This window comes from Triticum urartu, chromosome 1A, assembly GCF_056163025.1.
Source record: "Triticum urartu cultivar PI428250 chromosome 1A, HENAU_Tu73, whole genome shotgun sequence".
NCBI lineage: Eukaryota > Viridiplantae > Streptophyta > Magnoliopsida > Poales > Poaceae > Triticum > Triticum urartu.
In genome coordinates, this window is record NC_141873.1 from 418633935 (window position 1) to 418652089 (window position 18155).

At 45.6% G+C, this 18155-nt stretch overlaps 1 protein-coding gene and 2 pseudogenes across 2 annotated transcripts; 1 reads left to right on the forward strand and 2 right to left on the reverse strand.

Annotated features, from left to right (window-relative positions):
* Positions 1 to 27: 27 nt before the first annotated feature.
* On the reverse strand, positions 28 to 7138 carry LOC125515180 (subtilisin-like protease; annotated as a pseudogene). The gene is made up of 5 exons (XR_015603481.1): positions 3973 to 7138; positions 3031 to 3120; positions 2554 to 2654; positions 2287 to 2461; positions 28 to 143 (listed from the first exon to the last, which is right to left on the reverse strand). The product of XR_015603481.1 is annotated as a subtilisin-like protease (transcript).
* A 721-nt stretch (positions 7139 to 7859) lies between these two features.
* On the forward strand, positions 7860 to 10229 carry LOC147991487 (uncharacterized; annotated as a pseudogene).
* Positions 10230 to 13728: 3499 nt separating this feature from the next.
* Positions 13729 to 17639, reverse strand: LOC125515171 (uncharacterized). The gene is made up of 6 exons (XM_048680612.2): positions 17301 to 17639; positions 17000 to 17212; positions 15671 to 15766; positions 15266 to 15411; positions 14944 to 15163; positions 13729 to 14166 (listed from the first exon to the last, which is right to left on the reverse strand). Exons 1-6 carry the CDS (start codon positions 17433 to 17435, stop codon positions 13963 to 13965), a joined length of 1014 nt encoding a protein of 337 aa, XP_048536569.2. The 5' UTR covers positions 17436 to 17639; the 3' UTR covers positions 13729 to 13962.
* Between the last annotated feature and the right edge of the window lie 516 nt (positions 17640 to 18155).

Below are 18155 nucleotides of genomic sequence, written 5' to 3' on the forward strand. Positions count from 1 at the left end.
TTCTGCCCCTAACTCATTTGATTATGGCGCACACACAACCTATGGCAACCACCAACACCAGTGGGAGCAGCTTCCCAGTACTCCGGAGCTGCCTATTGCATCTTGGCAGCATCCACCTCCTCCGTTGCATTGTCATCCAACACCTAGCGAGGTAAAAACAGCACTGAAAACCTGTGTTTGCTGACATGGTCCTCTTTTAGACAGTATAGACATGGAGTGAACCTTTCATTAAGATTACTTTTTCAAGATAGCTTGTTGCATATGCAAAACCCTTGTGTGTTTCAAACTCAAATTAAAGAGGGTTACACAGTGTCAGACTATGTAAGGTAATATCCTCTCATAGTTTGACACTATTGCTTATCTAGAGGATCATTGCTTATGGTCCGAAATATGAGAAATGTTTATTTCCTAGAAATTCTTTGACACCAGGTACCAAAATAACTTCTACCTGGCACAACATTTAAGATCTTACTACTGGAACTGAGCACGGGAACATTAAGGTTTTACACACGCTCATGTCTAGAGTGACCTACAGGCAAGTTAATGGATCAACACTCTTGTCCTTTTTGGTCTTTTTCACCTGTGCTACTCTTCAACAGGATCAATTATGTCCTACAATGTGATGTTTCCTTAGCAGACTTTCCCACTAAAAGAGTGATTTTAATGTGACAGAAAGTAAAGATCATGTGTGTATAAACTTTCTATTGCCTGTATGAGCATGCGTTGGTTGTATGATAAACTGTGTACTGTGTAATACCTTGATCGCTATCGGTGACGGATCCTCGACGCGATCGGCGGTGGGTCCTGGAACGATCGGCGGCGGGTCATGGAAGCGTTCGGCGGCGGGTCCTGGAAGCAATCGATGGCGGATCCTGAATCCTAAACGACAACAGCGCCGGATCAGGAGATCCGCGTGCGACTCCAGAAGGGGATCGATGTGAAAGTGATCCGCCGTGGACCCTCAACGGGATCGGCTGCAGATCTGACCTTGCTTTGCAGTGGGAGGGCGGCGGCGGACGTACGGACGAATGAAGGCGGCGAACGACTCGTGCGGGTTAGTGCTTCGAGGGCACGAGGTATCGCTCGTGGGTGCTGACGTCTGGTTAATTTTCGTAGGTTTTATTTCGTAGATTTTTTTTACTTCGTTATTTCCTCCATCGACCGGAGGTTTGCCGCTGGAAATCGTCGATGCATAGCATTTTTTTGGTTTGCGGGTCCTGAGGGAATCGCTGGGACGTGGGAGGTGGGATTGAGGACGAAAAAAACCGGCTTTGATGGGACGAAAAAAAACCTGGAAGCGAGACTACCAACTGCTCCATTAGAAATAGAGAGAGATTAATGACTGCGTGCGAACCAACCAAATGATGTACGGACTTCTCCATTAGGTGTAGAGATTATGTATGCGATGGAGATTAGTATGACCGCGATTGATTCAGTTTAATTGGTATGCATGTGATGGAGATTACCATCCTTTTGTATACGAACGTCCCCACCCTTTCATTTGTATTTATTCGGTTACCAAATCTATTCGCGGGTTTGAGATTGACTTCCGACCATGGTATGATTTATTTCCGTGTGACTTTTATTGCATTACCAAAGATTGATAACCGGCTTAAACCAGTGGGAGTGGAGATTTGTAGATAGATAAAAATCAGTGGGAAAAGGGGTGGTGGAAGGTGGGACGAAATAAAACCGGCCGAAAATAAAACCGGAGTACCAAGCTACCAACTGCTTCATTAAGAATAGAGATAGATGCGCCTTGAAATACCTTATTTTGCCGTTTTATTATTATTATTATTACTTCCTGCATTAGTGTTTCCTTTGTATGGTTCGCGGTAATTAATTAAGATCCTCCAGTAATAGGCGCCTGTAGGAAAGTGTTTCCCAATATCCTCTGGATGTCGATTTATTCGCTCCAAAATATACCATACAAAATTAATTACTAGTATCCCGTGACAGGATTATGTCAGTTATTGCCTCATCAGACTACTACTTTCTTACCAGTAGGGATATATGCGTGTGCGTTCATAAGGGTGAGAGTTTGTACTGTTTTCTCAAAAATAAAAACATTAAACATGCTAATAATTTTATCATTTTGGCTCGCCAGTGCATATTGATAACTAACATAGTTTTAGCGATGAGCAGGGAATTGGATGAGGAGATGCAAAATTCTTGAACTCTTACATGTAAAACCAGGAGCAAACAGAACTTGTCTGGGATAACTAACATAGTTTTAGCGATGAGCAGGGAATTGGATGAGGAGATGCAAAATTCTTGAACTCTTACATGTAAAACCAGGAGCAAACAGAACTTGTCTGGTGGCTGAGGAATGTGGCATTATCTCAAGGAATGGTCATCTGATAGGCACTTTGAGATGGGATCAATTGGTATCAACAATTACTGACCAATGATCATCGTGTTGGCATTTTTGTTTTGTCAATGTCACAGTCATATGATTAATCTGTAGAAGCAAGGAAACACAATTTGGTCAGATGCGCATTAGACTTGAAATATATTTTTTGGTGGCAACTAAAAAAGATATACGGTGAATACCTGCCAATGTTGCTTATCTTCATAGTAATGCCACCAATTATTGATTGTTGTGACATAAGTGTTCCTAGGGTAGCTTGAGCATTTGATATCACTTTATCCATCTGCAGCACCATTTGATGTAAACATTGTTGCAAAATGAAAATGATTATCGATGAAATAATGGTGCATGCACCTGTTAGAGAAGGGGTTTCATAGAAAGGTCCAAATGGCAAACCTGAGATTATTAAGGTATGGAATAACTCAAGGAAGAATAGAACTGTGTCTTTAATAATTACAGTTAGTTGCAGAACACCTTAGCAGCATCACACCAAATAAACTAAAGGAAAAAGGTGAAAAAAGACAAGAATTTCAGAATGGTTTGGGGATGCTGTTCTGTTGCCAATCAAGAATGCAATATCTATTTGGGATTACGACTAGGGTTTTCCCAATTTTGTTACTCGGGTGGAGACCATAACATGAAAAAACTGCTTGAAATACCATTTGTGGTTGTGCATGCCACTCCATATTCCTCGGTCACTAGCAAGAACAAGCACTTGAATAATATTTCTAAAATCTGAATGTGTCCGCCTGCACAACAAAACATAACTTATAAAAGTTACATATCATCGAAATAAAACTGGTAACGCAAGTCTTCATGTTCACAGAAAATAAATAATAATGCAGTTTCTTAACTGTATATCTGACATATCTAAACAAAGTTACACAATCACTCCAAATTTACCAAGATAAATAGCATCTTCCTAGGAAAATACAGGGACACAAATTCTAACAAAACCATGGCATTAATTCTGCAGCACAATAAAGGTATAATATAACTCACTGTATGTTATAGATATTGAGGCATGATTAAGGTAACTTCGGAGCATATGGGCGTAAAATAAACACAAATGTCAAAACCTTTCGGATTTTATCTGCATCTAATTCAGTTAAACACAACCATTTTTGCTAGGCACATCCCTCATCAGAATATTTGCAGCTAAGAACATGTCCACATAGTTGAATGCATAAATAATATGAAGCATAAAAAAATTGGTTTCAAAACACACATTTCAGTATCCAAACAACATAGTGTTGTGTGTTTCCATGTAGATGTAAGCAAACCTGATGAACCAAATGATATGATACGAAATCATTTTCTTTTTCAAAGTAACAGAGTTATAGAGAATGAATACCACATCACAAACTGGCAGTGTATGTGTGGTCAGTTTTGCGACAGAGCAATGGATGCCCCACATCCAAACTTCAATTAGTTTCCACACATGGAAATCCTACTAGTTAAAAGACAGTCATTTCTCTAGAACATCGCACATATCACACATACTCTTCCCGCTTACAAAAGTGCGACAACGATCGGACTGCGCACAACATGGGTCACTGCGACCCAGCTCAAACTTCCCTCCATGAAGTTTGAGCTCTCACTGTCAGAGCTGCTCACCGTCAGACTATATCTAATCTTTTGTCCAGCCTTGGAGAACACCAGCGTCTCTGGGTAGACTCGCACTGTAAGAGATTTGGGGATCTCCATCTTCAGTGTGTATATGGAATTTGATGGGCCCACGTTTGTCACAATTCTGTGGACTGTGAACGGCCTTGTCTTGAGTGGCACCGTTATGGTAGGGTAGTTGAGTTGTGCTTCAGGTATCTTGGGAAGTATTTTGCAGGACAACCTCGGGTCACGCGTAATGAATGCCAAGTCCTGATCACCAAGGAGAGCACATATGTAGCCGGCATATTCAGTAATGCCAAGGTCATACACAAGGCCTGGATCAACTGCTTTTGTAGGGTTGACATGGCCAGCACCCATGGCGTAAGCGGTTGCCCTCTGATGCTGCTCGTCCAAGATCGGGCCACCAGTGCTGTCCATGATGTCAGCAGTGGTGAGGATGGCTGACTTGATAGCAGCAGCAGACCAGTCAGGATGGCAGCTCTTGACAAGCGCAGCGACACCACTGACATGTGGAGTCGACATGGACGTCCCTGATTTTATGTGGAATGACCCGGATCCAAGCATGGTGAGTGGTGGCCATGCAGCAATGACGTTGAGCCCAGGTGCCAATATATCTGGCTTTAGCACACCGGGGCTGAACGCGCTGGGACCGCAGGATGAGAATGCCGCGACCGTGGGAGATGGACGGACACCAAGCACAGTGTTCTTGCATATGACTTTGGCACTGGCTTTGCTTGTTGTCCTCACATACTCTGATATTGTTGCCATCAGCCACAGTCACCTGCACCACATTGCCATAGTCCTCGAGAAGGGTGGTGAAACCAGCAGCTTTCATGTTTATTAGCACTACACCAGCCGCCCCAGCACTGATGATGCCACTGATGTCGGTCTTGTTGATTGATGGCCCAGTGTCATTCATTGGTCCTGTGCTATGGCAAATCACAATTTTGCCGGCCACATTTTTTCCAGGCAATGACTTGCAATGCTTGTTCAAATGCAGAGGAAAAGATTTGGGCTTGGAGCTTGAGTTTGTAATCTGGTTAAAAGCCTCTCCATTGATGCGATTGCCGTTCCCAAGCTGCACAACAGTCTCGAAGCTTCGGTCCACTGAGCCAGCTGCAACTGTGAGCAACCATGGTGCAGAATTTGCAAGAAATGATTTGGGTCGGTTATTCCCAGCTGCAGCCACGACAACGATGCCCTTTGCTACTGCACTGAGTGCACCAATGGCTACCGGGTCTGCACTGAACTCAACATCGTAAACAGGGGCGAGGGAGAGTGAGAGCACATCAACCCCATCCTTGATAGCTTCGTCTATCCCCGCAACGATGTCAGCGGAGTCACACCCACGAAGCGTACACATGCTGTGCATGGCCAGATGTGCATGTGGAGCAGTCCCGGCTGCTGTGGCCCTGCCGAGACCCTGGGCCGAGGCACCACTGACAAAGTTCCCAGCAGCCGTGGACGAGGTATGTGTCCCATGCCCTATGACATCTCCAGAGTCATTGACGGTGATGAACTTCGCACCAATCAATTTGTTATTGCAATGGGCAGCAGCAGTACCGTGGCATGAACCCTTCCACTTTGATGGAGGTGGCGGGATGCCACTGTCATCAAAGGAAGGATGCGCCGCATAGATGCCGGTGTCGACTACACCGATTATGACTCCTTCGCCATAGTTGGTGTCCCTCCACAGCCCGGCATCTTTCTCCTGTCCGAGAAACTTGGGAGTGTGAGTAGTGCTGGGGCGCCAGAGATGGTCTGGAAACGCCCGCACAAACTCTTTCCTCTGGGACACCATGGCGAGGTCGGCTTTGGTGAGCCTCACGGCAAACCCCGTGAAGACCTCGGTGTAGGTATGGATGAGGCGTGGCTCATGGGAGCCGGCGAGAGGCGTTGGCAGGAAAGAATCCTGCCACCAGCGGTGGTCGTCCTCGCTGCCGGCGTCGACGGGTGGCCTCAGCAGCACAATGTATGTGCGATGGCTTGGAGAGAGGCCTGCACCTAGGTCGTCGCATACCGCAGGTGCAGGAGCATGAGGGTGAACGAGAAAAGTGAGATCAGGAGATTGGCGAAGGATGCCATGGCTGGAGCTGCGATTCCGAAAGGAAGCTGGGGGTGACGCCAATGTGCGTGAGCTTGGTGTGTGAGGAGGAGAGGTGGTGCTGGTGGTGCTGGTGGTGGAAGGAACCGAGAGGGAGAGAGGACGACCGGGTGGTGGCGGCAGCGCACAGGATCTTCCTCGACTGGAAGGGGGGCACGGCACGGCGCAGAGCAGCAAATGCGTCTTCCTCTTTCGCTCACTCTACCTCGGTTGGATTTGTGAGAGAAAGAAAGATGGGCAGAGCACAAGAATGGCTTCGGGGCCTCAAGTTAAATGCTGCGTGCTGAACCTTGCACGCCCTAAATGCTCCTGTGCCTATACGTGACGTGGGTCAAATCAGATTGTTCGGTCTGGTTCGTCCTTGAGCTACATGGCTAGGGAGAGGGTCGTGTCGTCTGTGGGGTGGCTGGGTAAAAGATTCCAAACGAAAAGGCTTCCTGCACTGCGAGACGCCACAGAGTTCCACCGAATAATCTTTGTATCATGTATCTAATCACATCAGGGGAGTGGTAGAGACAGAAAGCTAAGGTAAGAGTTTCGATCAACATATCTGCTAGTCCCTGCAAAGCACACAAGGGCAAGGCTATCCTTTATAGACACCGGCGTGTGTCGAGCTTGCGCTGGTGGAGAGAAAGCCTCCAAACAAACAAAGGTTCGACCGCGTCAGCACGCAGCTTGCAGAGCAGATGGGAAATGGTGGAGGAGGGAACAGGGAAGTGACCCAAAGGGAGAGAGGACTAGTGGCGGTGGTGGCCTGGTGGTGGGTGCACTGCAAGAGGGAGAGGTTGAGCTTCCGTGATTCCATCTATGGAAAAAGAGGAAGCTATAATGCTGGCGGGTGGTGGTGGAAGTGACCGAGAGGACGACGCTACGTGTCGAGTGTTGCGCTAGCCTGGTTTCAGTTTCAGCTAAATCAAAATCAAAATAGCGGGGCGGGACAAGGTGTTTAGGGGAGCTAAGCCATGTTTAGTGTTTTTGATTTGATGAAAAAACCGGTAGCAAATCAAAGCATTAGGATTTGGAAAAGAGAGGAGGGTGGAGCTCAGCTTGCCTGGCGAATTGGCGATGGATGGTCTGGACGAGGCCGGGACTCGCGCATCATCGCCTTCGTGGCGCGGAAGCGGAAGCAGCCGGCGCCTCCTCGCCGCTGCACAATCCTTACTCCACCAACTCGCCGGCGCTGCGCCTGCCAACCCCGTGCGCTCCGCCTCAGACCCTCGGCGACCAACTCCTGCCACGACCTTCGGGCCGGGGCGCCTGTCAGTACCGGCGTACTGCCCACTACTGAATCCGAAGAAGATGTACTGAAGATGGCAGGCGCAGGCGCCAAGGAAAAGGACTCGAGTGGTGCTGGAGCGGTTGGGCCGGCTTAGCTTGGTGGGCCACGGGCCGTGATAGTAGATAGGGGTCCAAGTCTTGTACGGGTGATATAAACCCATCAGCACATTAAACAGAGTTGGCGAGCAATAGAATTGTATCTATCTTCTTCCTCCTCAAGCTTCCTCCTCTGGTTTTCCCCTTCTACTCAAATCTGAGAAAGTAATCCTAGATCGGATATGACAAGTGGTATTCAGAGCTAGATCGGTCCGATTGCATTCCAAAATCTCGAGATTCTGCTGTAACATCGACCGATTGGTTTGTTGATTGCCCCCGGGCGATCGACTAGAAATCCGAAATCGGCGTTAGCGGAATTCAGAGGGAGTGGCGACGGCGCCTTTCAAGCCAAGTGCTCAGACGAGGCATCTAATGGAGGCGATGGGTTCGTTTGAGGAAAAGGTGATGCAGGAATTTGCGGCGTTGCGCCTCCTGCAAGAGCAGGTGGAGGGGATCGCTGAAATTCGATCGAGGCTTGACGGGTTGGATAGCAAGTTTGAGGAGCAAGTGGCTCGGCTAGATCAGGTCCAATCCAAGGTTAACCTCTCTGTGAGCTCGCTTGGGGAGATCCATCAGGATCAAGTGCATGTGGCACGCGTGCTCAAGGAATCCGCCGGTGTTCGTGATGCGAACCTCGAGAGGATGGCCGCGCCCGGGTGTTTTGCGAGCTCGCCCACGGCAGCAGCAGCGCAGGCGAACGGATCGATTTTGAAGGAACAACATCGCCCCCCTCCTCCAGTGGATCCAGGCCACGAAATTCCTTTTCGTCTGATGAGCAAGGGCCGAGACGCCCATGGATGCCGAAAATGGAATTTCCCAAGTTTGATGGGGAGGGTGTTCGAATTTGGCTTGACAATTGTGAGGCCTATTTCCAGTTGTATCAAATTCCTGAAAATTTTAAAGTCATGTCTGCTGCTCTGCATCTGCATGGCAACGCAGCTCATTGGTATCAGGCATACAAATTGACCGATTACTGCTCATCTTGGAGTCAGTTTGCATCTGCTATACTGCAGGAATTTGATCTCAATGTGCATCGTGACTGTATGCGAGACTTATTGCTACTGAAACAGTTGGGAACTGTGCAGGAATACCGCACGAATTTTAACCAGTTGGTGTATCAAGTCAGATTGTATGAAGGGGCTGTCAGTGAAACACTTTTGGTCACACAGTTCATGTTAGGATTGAAAGAGAAAATCAGGGCAGCCGTGGAGATACAGTTACCTCTCACAGTTAACACAGCGGCTGAATATGCGATGGTGCAAGAGGCGGTCCTAGAAAGAAACAAAAACCAGCAAGGCAGGTTTCACAAGAATGGGGGATACAGATCACCACAACAGAGAGAACCCATGCAAAGAACACAATATGCTGCTGGAGAAATTTGGAAAGCCAAGCAATTGAAAGACTATAGAAGAGCAAATGGCCTTTGCTATAGCTGTGGTGATAAATTTGCTCCTGGTCATGTTTGCAAAAAAATGAGGCACAAATCAAAGCTACTGAAATTATAGCAGGAGACCAAATGTTCTTAGAGGATGCTATGTTGGATGCTCTGGCAGTAGAAGAATCTGCAGCCGAGGCTGCTGCATTTTTATCTGCTAATGCTTTGTCTGGGTCAGAAAATCCAAAGACTATTCACCTGAGAGCAATGGTGGGAAATAAAGTTATGCTACTGTTGGTTGATTCGGGTAGCTCTCACACTTTTATTGATCAGCAATTAGCAGACACATTGCAGTGCCCTACCACCTCACTGCCCACTTCTCTGAAAGTGAAAGTAGCTAATGGGGATTTTATGCGGTGTAGTCAAGAGACAAAAGGGTTGAAATGGTGGATACAAGGGCATACATTTACCACTGACATGAAGATTGTGCCCTTGGGAGGTTATGATGCCATTTTGGGCATGGACTGGTTAGAGCAGTGGGGGCCCATGACATGTCACTGGGAAGAGAAATGGATTCAGTTTCAACACAATGACAATACTATTACTTTGCAAGGCATGAAAGACAAACCTGTGACTCAAATAAAGGAATTAACTGCTGAACAGTTTGAGAAATGTGTTAAGGGAAATGATGTATGGCCACAGCTCTATTGACTCCTGAGAAAGGCGCAGTCACACAGGACATACCTGATGGTATTCAGCAGCTGCTTGAGGAATATGCTGATGTGTTCCAAGATCCACAACAGCTACCACCACACAGGGCTTATGACCATGCCATCTCTCTGTTACCTGACAGTACCCCAGTCAACTCCAGACCATATAGGTACTCTCCCCTACAGAAGGACGAAATTGAGAAGCAAGTGTCGGAAATGATTGCTGCTGGATTGATAAAACCAAGTATGTCACCTTTTGCTTCTCCTGTGCTCTTGGTCAAGAAGAAGGATGGAATATGGAGGTTCTGTGTGGATTATAGAAGGCTCAATTTGCTGACAGTAAAGAGCAAGTTTCCAATGCCTGTGGTGGATGAACTATTGGATGAACTGGCAGGAGCTAAATTGTTCTCTAAACTAGACTTAAGAGCTGGTTACCATCAAATCAGGATGGTGGAGGAAGATGAAGCAAAGACTGCTTTTAAAACGCATCATGGTCAGTTTCAATTCAGGGTTATGCCTTTCGGCCTCACTAATGCTCCAGCTACATTTCAGTGCCTTATGAATGCTATATTTGCACGGTTTACCAGAAGATTTGTGTTGATTTTCATGGATGACATTTTAGTCTTGAGTGAAGACTTGGAATCTCATTTGGAGCATTTGAGATAGGTGTTGCAAACTTTGAGAGACCACCAATTGTTTGCTAAGGAAAGCAAGTGTTTCTTTGCTCAACAGCAGCTGGAGTACCTAGGGCACATTATTTCTGATAGGGGTGTGTCTACTGACCCTGAGAAAACCAAAGCAATGCTGCAGTGGCCTACTCCCACTACGGTGACTGAGTTGAGAGGATTTCTGGGCTTAACAGGCTACTACAGAAAATTTGTGAAAAATTATGGAATTCTGGCAAAACCCTTGACTGTGTTACTACAGAAGAAAGCTTTCATGTGGTCTGAAGAAGCACAAAGAGCTTTTGACAAGTTAAAGCAAGCTATGAGTACAACACCAGTGTTGGCTCTCCCTGACTTCTCACAACCCTTCTGCATTGAAACTGATGCTTGTGACTCGGGGATTGGTGCCATCTTAAGTCAACAAGGACATCCAGTAGCTTATTATAGTAAAGCCTTGGGCACAAACAACAGCAAGCTCTCCATTTATGAGAAGGAATTCTTGGTTGTGATCATGGCTGTAGATAGATGGAGGCCCTATCTATCAAGAGGCCCTTTTGTTATTAAGACTGACCACAAGAGCTTATGCAGTTTAGAGGATCAAGTACTCACTTCAGATCTACAAAAGAAAGCAATGACCAAATTGTTGGGGCTCCAATTCAAGTTTCAGTTCAAAAAGGGAGTTGATAATAAGGCTGCTGATGCTCTTTCTAGAGTGGGACATGCCTTTTCCCTACAAGCAGTCTCCACCTCTCAACCAGTGTGGATCCAGGAGGTCCTAAATTCTTATGAAGTTGATTCTGAAGCACAGGAACTACTGCAGAAATTAGCTATTACACCTGAAGCGGACCCAGATTTCACACTTCAGAATGGCTTACTCAGACATCAAGGCAGTATTTGGATTGGAGCAAATTCAGCACTGCAAACTAAGATTATTGAAGCCTTTCATGCTAGTCCAGTAGGGGGACACTCTGGAATGCAAGCGACCTATCAGAGGATCAAGAAACTTTTTCACTGGTCTGGTCTCAAACAGGCTGTCCTCAACTTTGTACAGCAATGTCAAGTATGTCAACAGGCAAAACGTGAACAGTGTAAGTATCCAGGATTGCTTAATCCACTTCCTGTTCCACAAGGGGCTTGGGAAGATGTGACTATGGACTTTGTTGAGGGATTACCTAAATCTTGTGGCTATTCTGTGATTATGGTCGTGGTGGATAGGTTCACAAAGTACAGCCACTTTGTGCCTATGAAACACCCCTACACTGCTGCTTCGGTTGCTCAGCTGTTCTTGCAACACATTGTCAAGCTGCATAGTATGCCCTATACTATAACATCCGACAGAGACCCAGTGTTCACAAGTAAATTTTGGAAGGAGCTATGGAACTTATGGGGATCCAAACTGCAAATGTCCACTGCCAGGCACCCTCAAACTGATGGACAATCAGAGCGTGTGAATCAGTGTCTTGAGATGTACCTTTGGTGCTCTGTCAATGCTACTCCAACTAAATGGGCTATCTGGTTACCTCTTGCTGAGTTCTGGTATAATACCTCGCACCACTCCTCGTTAGCCTGTTCCCCCTTTAAAGCCCTGTATGGTCATGAACCTCACATGGGAGAGTTGCCCCGTGTGGTGACAACTGACAATGCTGAGGTGGACCAATGGATTCAAGAGCGCCAACGTTACTCTGAACATTTGAAGACCCAACTGCATAGAGCTCAAGTCAAAATGAAGTCTGAAGCAGATAAACACCGTTCCCCACGAGAATTTCAGGTAGGAGAAGAGGTATTTCTCAAGTTACAGCCTTATACTCAATCATCAATCGTCAATCGGCCCTTTCCTAAGTTGGCGTTCAAGTATTTTGGACCATACACAATCGTGGAGAAGATTGGTCCTTCGGCGTACAGACTGGATCTCCCGGCAAGCAGTCAGGTTCACCCGATGTTCCATGTGTCCCAGTTGAAGCAGCACGTGCCTGACCACACTCCAGTCTTCACAACACTACCGGCACCAGTATTGATGGAAGTGGAAGATCTACAACCTGCTCTGATTCTTGATCGACGTCTAGTAAAGAAAGGTAATCATGCCCTGCTCCAGGTGTTGATCCAGTGGAACAAGCTTTCCCCTTCAGATGCAACTTGGGAAGACTACGAGACAGTTAAGCAATCATTCCCTAATGCACCAGCTTGGGGACAAGCTGGTTCTGGAGAGCCGGGACCTGTCAGTACCGGCGTACTGCCCACCACTGAACCCGGAGAAGATGTACTGAAGATGGCAGGCGCAGGCGCCAAGGAAAGGGACTCGAGCGGTGCTGGAGCGGTTGGGCCGGCTTAGCTTGGTGGGCCACGGGCCGTGATAGTAGATAGGGGTCCAAGTCTTGTACGGGTGATATATAAACCCATCAGCACATTAGACAGAGTTGGCGAGTAATAGAATTGTATTTCTCTGTATCTTCTTCCTCCTCAAGCTTCCTCCTCTGATTTTCCCCTTCTACTCAAATCTGAGAAAGTAATCCTAGATCGGATATGACAGCGCCGCTCTGCGTCTCCCGCCCTACCCCTTCCGCCGCCTGCGGCGTTGAAGTCGCCATCTCCATCCATGGCCCGGGCCTTGGGTGGCTGGAGATCCACCGGAGGGAGAGAGCAGGGGAGAAGTGGATGGAGTTGTGTACTTGAGACAGAGTGCCTCAGCACAAACTAGAACATGTGCGTCCAGAAGAGTCACCCTGCCGTGATCCCCTCACTGGAGTATTTATTTTTTGTTCTTCCGCATTAAACCTAATCTTGTACTATCATATGATGAGGCACAATTCATTATTAATTGAGTCCATCGGTCAGGGTCAGCAAACCCCGTTCAGTCCATCGTTCTTCTTCAGGAAACACCGTTCTAGCCCGACATATGCTTTATTGAGATCGAGCTTCACCACACATAGTCCATTCTTACTAGTCTCCATCTTAATTCCATGAATGCATTCGTATGCAATGAGAATATTTTTATTTTATTTTATTTCATTTTTATTTTTGCGTGGAAAGTATGCAATGAGAATATTATCCGACACAAAAGCACTTCTCGTCTGTTCAATCACCTTCGGCAAAATAACCTTTGGGCACGTGATTAACATTTTCTGATATTATCTTATAGACCATATTATACTACATGCTAATGGGCTGAAACTGAGTATTCTTGATTGAACCATCTACCTTTGGAACTAAGACAATAAATGTGTCATTTTAGCCCACCCACATTACTCCCAAATTCACCACCTCCAAAACTTCTTTTACCATATCCAGCCCAATCAAACTCCAAAATCTTGCTAGTTAGGATTACTAGTTTGCCCTTGTCACTAAGACCTTTCATAGTGGGTGGTATCATAATGCTACTATCTCCGTAGTGCGTAGTATCATAGGTTGGTATCTTAGATGACCCAACACCTGAGGTCTGATTAGTGACAGCTGCTCTGAGGTTCATGAAAATGAAAGTTTCCAAAAGCATAAGCACAAGCCGATGTGTAATTGACAAGTGGCTCCAGCCTACATGCTCCACTTGTCAGTCTCATTGTATTGAAATCATTTACCTTTATTGAATATATACTTACAAACAACACATACAAGTACAAAACTGTGGTAAAAAATGATACCTTAGAAAACTCATTTATTTTCATTGGCTATTACCTACAAAGAACACACAGCGTACACCATTAGATACCTTAACAGTTTAATTACCAAGGACTTCACCAGCACTACTCTGATGATTTGGGGAAACCAGAAAGCTTTTCTCCAATGACGCGCTGTGCTTCGACAACTAGCCTCTTGACAACTTCCCTTGCTGGTACAATCTCCGTGATTAGCCCAACACCCTGGCCAGCATACATGGCCATGCTATCGATATCGCCTGTTGTTGTCGCATTAGGAACAGTACCAGCAAACCGATGTATATCCTTGTGCTGGAATTATGAAACCATTGCTTAGTTCTCCATTATTAAGTTCTAGATGCACAAGTATGAAATGTGCATTTAAGGTTTGGAATGAGTGAACTCCTCTACTGAGCTCCATCTTGTACAAACAGCATAATAGATGGCCATGATTAATCACAACTATGGTACATTACAAGTTCTCCTAGAACTTCTGTTTTTCAACCTATATTCAAGTAACATGACGAAAATGCACATTATATGCCCAGGAAACAGACCCAATTTTAATTAAAAAAAAACAGAAGTTAATAAATAATCATGGTCATTTTGAAACATTTTGAGATCCTTTTCCCCAAGGATCATATCAATGAAATCATTCTGAGCTGGCATTGCCATTTAAAATTTGATCGCTTGAGCTATAACTTGCAAAGTAGCTAGGTTCAGTTGTGGGGCTTGTTTGGCCCTACATTGGACTGGGCAGCCTTTCCCGTGTCCAAGAGCTCCTAAAGTTAGCTGACATGTCTAAATTGACAAACAGTTTCAAAGGTACAGCTTGAAGACTCATGTTTCTCACTGGGAAGTAAACTTCCCCAAATTAGATGCCTGAGAACTGAAGTTAGCCAACCAAGTTCTGATAAAGCACATTCACTCATCACTGTGCCTATATACTGTGCCGGGGTAAGACTTTTAGGAGTAAAGTACTGTACATTACTGGTCAAAATAAGAAAACCAGAAAAGGTCATACCACAGATGGTTTCAACTTCTAAATGCAGAATGAGGGTGTAAATTAAAAAAAAAACTAATACATACCACACCATGGATGATAGAATGACCTATAATAGGCTGATTTTCCTCTGTTTCATGATCTGGAAGATTCTTCCACTCAACATAGAAAGGTGTCTTCAGGACACGTTGTGGAGCACCAGGCCATCTAGCACGCCCGAACACAGTTGTATAGTCCGTGCAATTCATCTCAATTAGCTTTTTCTTATACAGCGGATGCGCAAAGCTTTCCTCGGTGGCTACAAACCTGAATATTAAGGAATTTCATAATGCGGAAACCAGAACATGCATAAGTATAAAGAAAAGCTTTGCTTGACATAATCATAAAAAGGCAAGACTGAGCAAGTACCTAGTTCCTAAGCAAACACCATGAGCACCAAGTGCCAATGCAGCAGCGTAGCCACGGCCATCTACAATTCCACCAGCGGCGATAACTGAAATAGTACTATCCGAAACTAGATCTACTACTCTCGGCAGCAATGGTAGCAGACCCTCCTTTTTATTCAAAGAAGAAAAGCTGTTTGAGATAAAAGCCCATGAAGACAATTAAATAGAAACAGACTTGCAAGATGTGTCATGCTTCCAAAGATGACACTACAAAAGGGGCCTTAAGCTAAATCAGTAGCCTGGACTATATCACGGGCACATTGTGTAGATTCTTATTGCATGCGTGCTTGCTTCTTGGTAAACTGCCTAACAGCATTTTAAAATATTGAAGCACAAACAAGATGGAAACAGTGTGTAGTGACTTTACTTGACCAATCACATGCCCCCCTGCTTCACGGCCTTGAACGATAATTCCATCTACACCAGCTTCCTTAGCTTTTGCTGCCTCCTCAAGGTTACCAACCTGTTCAAGTCACAAAGGAAAAAATAAATCTAAATGTGCATAATCAACAGAACAAGTGCAAGGACTTACATGCTCATATCATCATCATAGAACACCAAAGCCTTGACTACAGGTCATGCATTGCCACTTATTGTGAATTTCTTCGCACCAACAAGGAGTTCATTGAAACCTGAATAGTCTACATCAGATGCTAGTCCTAGTTGTTCATCAATATTACAAATCACCCCATGATCCCAGCAGTCCTAGGAAATTGGAGAGAAATGAGTAATGAGCATTTTCCTATAAACTCAACTTTATGTTCACTACCTATAAGAAGTATTTCTTTTATGAAAAGGATCACATTCTAAAACTTGACATAACAGTACTGTAGTTTCTTACTAGGCCTCCAAAAGAAGCTTATGAATTTTAAATGTACTTGTTAGAATAGCTGCAAGTGTGCACTGATAGTAGAAAGCTCTGATTTCTTTGTTGGAAAGGCTGAAAATACTACCTCTGATCCATAATAAGTGTTGCAGTTTTGAACTAACCACAATTCAAAACTGCGACACTTATTTTGGATCGGAGGGAGTATGATTTAATTAGCTATATTCATAACTTCATGGTTTGCTGCAGAGACAGAGTCCATATAAGAAACTCTAGCCCCTTCTGTTCTTAGTCCAAATATCATTGTGAGAGACCAAATTCTGTTGGAAGTCTCCATCTGTCTATATACATAAAAGCCCATTCCGTTGTTGTTCATTACATTTGCACCAAAACCATTGAAGAACACAACACTTGTTTGAAGTTGGACATATACAGAATAATGACCAGTCAACGTCCACCGCCCTCCAATGATTTAGCAAGTTTGATACATACCATTCACAAGTTTTGACTAATTAACAAAGGTGTTAAGCAGCCATATCTTAGCTAACGGCCACCGGACTTTGCACTCTCACAACTGTCAAGAGCAAAATGATTTTGCTCCAACAAATTCTATCTAATTAGTTGGGCACTATTAGTCAGGAGTGTGAGTAGGAAGAAAGAGTCCATTCTAGTACCACAATGACATCACAAATGTTAATTACTGAAATTGGAACGAACATAGACTAGGCAAACGCAATCAGACAAGTAAAGTGGTAATAAGAACGGCACAACAAGTGTTAAGTACAGTTCAGAAAATAAGTGTTAAGTAAGCACAAGCCGCAGCCGGGTTTTATCCATTCCGGTGAAATGTCCTTCAGCTAAAGTTCTCACCTGATGCAAGACCTTGACGCCGGCGCGGTGGGCCTCGTCGACCCGCTCCTTGGGGAACTCGCCCCAGTACACCTGCAGCACGGCGAGCTTCTCCTCCAGCACGACCCTCAGATTCTCCTCGTGCGGGAAGGCCAGCACGATGGCCGCCCCGAATGGCTTCTCGGTCAGGCTCCTGGTCCTCCGTATCAGCTCCCTCACGTGGTCCGGCGCCGACTGCAGGCAGGTAGGGGGCTCCAGGGATTAGCCAAGACTGACAGAGCGCATGTAAATAGTAGCAAAGAGGGTAGGAAAGTGGAGGTACCCAGTCAGGAAGGCGGAGGAGGCCTATGGCGCCAGCGTTGGCGACGGCGGCGGCGAGCTCCGGGCCGGAGATGTCGGGGCCGAGCGGTGCCTGCACGACGCCGTAGTCGAACCCCAGGACGCCCTTCCACCCCATTTTCTTCCTAGTCTAGTGGCGCAGTTCACGGTGTATAGCCGGCCGATCCTGATAGTCGCGGGAGTTCTGCCGGCGGCCGGTGGCAGGCGGCGGATCCATAAATAGGCCGTGACGATGAGCCGTGAGCAGCCAGCGAGCTGCGTGCTCCAGGGGCCGGGCGTCAGCGGGGACGTCACCGCGCACGGCGGCTGGTCGTGTTTCCTCCACATGCCGGATGGATAAGAAGGGCTGCAAATAAAAGTGGTGAGCTAAGGGCATCTCCAACAGTTTGTATGTTAGTTTGTTGGTAAAATATGTCATGTCATCAACCAACATCTTAACATACAACAACTTCAATGGTTTGTATGTAGTTTGCCCAATAGAATGTGAAATAATAAATAATATGCTCTCTCATTCTACATTGGAGCTTGTGCAAAGGGTGTTGGTTCATGTACATACAACTTTTCTCTCTTCCTTCATTTATTATATGACACATCATCAAAAATTTCATGTGGCAAAATCTACCAACAACTATCTTACAACCATTGGAGATGCCCTTATGAGTAGCCGGTGAGTCGGCTCCACTTTGACTCGAACTCGTTGACTAATGAGTTGAGATGGGTTTCAATTTAAGCTCGTTAACAGATTGAGTTGAATGACTCGAGCTGACGAGCTACTCGTTTACCTTGTTAACTGAAATAGATATGATGTAAATACCAATATTGTTGTGATTTGTGTGCA